The sequence below is a fragment of the Pagrus pagrus genome, assembly GCF_965226575.1.
Source record: "Pagrus pagrus genome assembly, chromosome: 2".
Lineage (NCBI taxonomy): Eukaryota > Metazoa > Chordata > Actinopteri > Spariformes > Sparidae > Pagrus > Pagrus pagrus.
Genome location: NC_140186.1, coordinates 3,202,842 through 3,207,974, shown reverse-complemented (window position 1 = coordinate 3,207,974; position 5,133 = coordinate 3,202,842). Strand labels below are relative to the sequence as shown.

The 5,133-nt window shown below is 49.1% G+C and overlaps 1 protein-coding gene across 1 annotated transcript; it reads left to right on the top strand.

Annotated features, from left to right (window-relative positions):
* Positions 1-1,205: 1,205 nt before the first annotated feature.
* LOC311267486 (homeobox protein Nkx-2.5-like) lies at positions 1,206-4,154 on the top strand. The gene is made up of 2 exons (XM_084370576.1): positions 1,206-1,824; positions 3,075-4,154. Exons 1-2 carry the CDS (start codon positions 1,404-1,406, stop codon positions 3,713-3,715), a joined length of 1,062 nt encoding a protein of 353 aa, XP_084226702.1. The 5' UTR covers positions 1,206-1,403; the 3' UTR covers positions 3,716-4,154.
* Positions 4,155-5,133: the final 979 nt, after the last annotated feature.

Here is a 5,133-nt window from a genome sequence, read left to right as displayed (position 1 = left end):
TGACAGAGGCGAGGGGTCCCGCTGGAAAAACGGAAAGGGGAGCTGATAGCAGCAGATAAGGCCGAGCTAAAAACGTCAGTTAGTTTTCCTGGAGGAATCTTAATTGCCCCGGGGGGCCCTGCTTATCGGCCCAGGGCGGTTATTAATACAACACCCGCGATAAAGAGGACGGAGAGACACCGAGAGCAGCTGCTGCTGGCCGGGCCGGGCTGCAGGGAGCAGTGGGGTTTTATTGTTTACTGGGGCTGCAGGGAGCTCAGGCAGACGTTTGAATGACTGTGCTGTTACACAAAATGATACATTCTGTCTGTTTTTATTTATTTATTTTAATTTTTCCCCCTTTTCTGCAGTCTGACAGATGTGTCGTCTTTGGAAACTTTGTCACCTCCTGTTGAATTAAGAGGCGGCCTGAAGATATAAATGAATGTTCTGAATCCGGAGTTTGGTCATCACCCAGCCTCAAACTGCTACAGAACCTGGAAAATCCAACATTTCCCGTAGTTTTAAAATCAATTTTGACCATTTTAAGCCAAATTAAAACATGTAAAGCTTTCAGCTAAAGGCCAGGGGAACTGTGGAGCAGGTTAACTCGCCTCTCCTAAACAACCAGGCTTGTTTTGTCCTGATGGTCAGCGCGTGATGATGGAAACTCCACCTCTGGGTTCACCATTCAATCACCGGTGAAGTTAAACTTCAAGTCTAAGAGGACCTTGACCTGACCGTTGACCTTGACGTGCCACTGTTCTTTTCAGCCAGCGGGCCGCATGGAGCGCCTCTCCAAAGAGCGCACAGATTTACGCACGACCCAACACGAACCCCAATGCGGGGACCGACTGTGGAGGAATGAAAACTGCTAACAACGTGCTATAAAATAAAGACACATGTGCAGGCCACATATCTTCTGTCAGAGTGAAGGATTCAACGAGCTTCCTTTAACAACATCTGTGCGTAAAGATGCGTTTGAAGGAAATACAGCAGTTGGGTGAACACGGAGGACAGTGGAGGAGCGGGACGGCCTCAGTGAAATTTCTCTGTCCACCATATTCACACAAAACAAACCCAGTACGTGAACACACGTCACACGCTCCACCTCCTCTCTCTCTCTCTCTCTCTTCCCTTCCAGCCCACACGGACTTTCCATTTCACACACACACCCCTCCCCCTGACATCAGAGGAGGCAGAGGCGCTCCTTCGCCCCGGTCCAAACTCCACTTACAAAGCCCGACATTATATCTGTCAGAGAGGAGACCTGCATGGACAAAACCGGGACTAATACCCATCTTTTCGGGCGATTTACGGCGATGAGGGATTCCAGAGGCTTAGCGCACCTCCAATTACCAAAGAAGGGGCTATTAAGCTCAATTATTTGTTAGGTAAAGAGTGGGAAAGGAGAAGGGGTGTGCATGTTACTCGGCGGGCTTCATTTCCTCGGTGCTGCACAGCAGGAGCTGGATGACATGATGCTGCAGAGCCCGCTCACCTCCACGCCGTTTTCTGTCAAGGATATCCTCAAGCTGGAGCAGCAGCAGCAGCAGCAGCAGCAGTCCGGAGCCCTGGAGCTCCAGCACCGGTCACACACTCAGCAGCTGGCCGGCTCTCCTCCCCAGCAGCAGCAGCATTTCCAAACCCCGCCGTCCTGCATGCTCGCCGGGGCCCGGGACAGTCCCCCCTTCTCGGACGGAGAGGACAACCTGGCGTACCTCAGCGCGCTGGCGGTGCGGGAGGAGGACCGCGGGGAGACCAGCCTGTCCCCGGACATGTACGTGCATCCCGGGCTGCAGGGAGCCAAGCTGGAAGCCGCCGAGCTGGAGGAGCAGGAGAGCAGTGAGTTGAGCTGCTGCAGGCCAGACAAAAGGCAACAAAGGACACGTGTAACAATAATTATCACAGTGAAAACTGATTTTAACGATTTACAGAGAAAATAACAGAGTGCTACAACATCGATCATAAACACAAGCAGCTGATTTAAATGTTAAATCTCACATTTGAAGTGGCTTCAAAATAATTTGCATGTTTAGACACAAAAACAAGTTGACCTGAACCAACCTGCCGTCACGGCACAGCTGCACACATGTCTCTTCTGTTACGCACAATGTAGTTTACATTTCCAAACTATTTAAAATATAATTAATTGCTGCAGATTAACAGACATTTAATATGTTGTTTGAGCGTCAAACACAACGTGAGCCGACTGGAAGAAGAAAACATGCTTCATGTCCTTTTCTGCAGCTGTTTGGTGGCTCGTTATTCCAGTCAAAGAAAAAAAACACGTCCAGAGCTCAAAATATAAACTGCAGAAACTTTAACATGAAAAATTAAATTAAAAAGTGTAATAAAGTGAGGACCGGTCGGGTTTTGGACAGTATCCGTCCTCAGAGGCCTGTCGTGGCCTGCTCCACCTGCAGACGCGTTGTCCCAATAAAGAGCTATCAAATGGTGGAAGTCAGTGTTCGGGGCCTGAGACGGATCCAGTGAAGTCTGTAAATGTCAAACACTCTGTAGTGGTTCAGCTGCGCGCCCCGTTCCGCCGAGTCTGTTATGATGTGTGGACCATAAACCGACAATTAGTTTAAAGAGGCTTGTAAAAAAAAAAGAAATGACACCGCGAAGTAGCGCTGATAAACAGTCCCGGGCGGACACACCGTCCTCACAGGATTATTCAGCACACAGAAACAGTTCAGATAAAAAAGTTTGAGTTCAGAAAGTCTCAGATATTTTCACTGTTTGCCCCAAAACTGTAAGTGTGTAGAAAAAGTACGTTATTTTATCTTCTACAGCCTCTCTTCTGTTTTGGATCTTATTTTCTGGTTTCAGAATAATTTGTGAGATTATTTTGTTGCTTCTCGCTCAAAACATTTGTAGTTTTACAGGAAATGTTAAAGGAAACAAAGGAAATGTTTGATTGTTGTCTGCTTTCTTGCAGTGGACAGATATTTTCTAAAGTTTCAGGCTGCTGTAACTTCTTTTTATTGCAGACTGAAAGAATCAGCGCAATGTTTCTTTTCTAAGCGTAAAATAATTATAACATTTCATGAGATTTTAACACTTTGCATGTGACTTTCCAATCCACCCAGAGAGCTGTGGGTTGGTGTCCCGGGAGGAGGCAGTGGAAGGCGGGCAGGGCGACTCGGAGCGGCCGGTGCAGAAGCAGAGGAGCCGGCGGAGGCCCAGGGTGCTCTTCTCCCAGGCGCAGGTCTTCGAGCTGGAGCGGCGCTTCAAGCAGCAGCGCTACCTGTCCGCCCCTGAGCGCGAGCACCTGGCCACCACCCTCAAACTCACCTCGAACCAGGTGAAGATCTGGTTCCAGAACCGCCGCTACAAGTGCAAACGGCAGCGGCAGGACAAGTCTCTGGAGGCGGCGGGGCAGCACCACCCTCCCCCGCCTCGGCGCGTCGCCGTGCCGGTGCTGGTCCGGGATGGGAAGCCGTGTCTGGGCGGCGGGCAGAGCTACGCCGCTGCTGCTCCGTACGGCTCCAACCCGTACAGTTATAACGGATACCAGGCGTACACATACAACAGCCCCGCTTACAACACCAACTACAGCTGCACGTACACCAGCATCCCCGCCCTGCCCCCGTCCAGCACCTCCAACGCTTTCATGAACATGAACTTGGGGAACGTGAGCGGCCTCGGCGGCTCCCCACAGGCCCAAACACACCAAGGGACAGCGGTCACATCCTGCCAGGGCTCCCTGCAGGGGATCCGGGCCTGGTAGCCTCACCACGACAGAACTAGTCTCTTTTCTTTTTTCTTTTTTTTTAATGGAGCTCTTTTATTTTGGTCAAGCCACAGCCGTATAGAAGTGTGTGTATTAACTCGGTCCAAACGCCCCAGAACACAGTATTTGCTTATATAACGGATGAGAGTTTGGATTCAGCTGCCAGATGAGATGAAGTTTCACTCATACTTCCGGTTCTTCAGGTGTATCAGAGCCGGTGTTAGTGTGCGTAAAGGCTGGATGACATCTGAACAGTGACAGGGTGAAATTCATTTTGGTGATCTCAGTATTTGTTGGTGCTCCAGTTTGGCACCGGTGGGACTGAAGCGCAGAGAGATTACGCACAAAGTTTGCGCATTTCTCCAAAACTGAACTCGTTTATTTTATTTTTTTTTAAATGTTTGTTTTTAACCTGGTATATTTTAGGCTGTGGAGAGATTGAATTGCTTTAAATTGTTTTTTGGTTCAACAGAGAATTGTTTTAGTCTATTTCACATCTATTCAAATAAATCAGAGAAATGAGAAAAGGTGCGTTTGATTCTGTATTCAGGAATACAAAAAAAAGGTTTTCTCCTTTTTTAGATGTCAAACTTTCAGTGTGCTGGAAAATACATGGAAATATCACAAAACTGAAACTGTATTTTCTCCCTGAATAATGAAAAGAAGGAGTAATTATGAGTAATATGGCCCACTACAGCTCCCACTGTGCCCATAAAATGAATCAGATGCACGGAGGCAAATTTTTGCTCATGAAACATATTAAGGGGAGAGCTGCTGGAAGAGGCCGGGGCCACAGGAACTCTTTGTCCCGGTGCCAGGCGACGTGAAAGGAGGAAGTTATTCTCCATTTGAGGTCCTTTAAAGGACGCGATTAAGCACCTAAAAGAGCGAGCTGCAGCCGGGGCCGAGGAGCGGGAATAATGGCTCTTATTGGATTGTCGGACAAAAGGTGTGTGGTAGGCAGAGCCGGGCACTCAGCAAAGACAAAAGCGCACAGGGGCCGTGAGATTGACGTCCTAATATTCCCATTTGAAGGACAGGCAGCGGGTTATTCTGCGCGGAGAAGGGGACACGGAGGAAAAATGTGGTCACTTTTGTTCCCCTTCAGGAGGCTTTTTTTGTTCGCGGAGAAAGGCTCTCCGAGATCCCCAGCCGCGAGGCTTCGGGGGCAGCCGGGCTGGAGGTGATGGCAGCGGGGAGGCGTTTGTGTGAAAGAAGGGGGTATTATTGCTACAAGTTTCACCATTTATCCCGAAGAGGAAAATGGACGGGAGAATTGTAAGAGGGGGAGAGCCCGATGAGGAGGGAGGGAGCGAGGGTCGCGTCCTGTAGGCTATTATTTCAGTTTAAGGGTGTTATTTCAGCTCACAGCGACCTGATTCTCACAGGTAACAGTCTGATCCTGGACGAGAAAA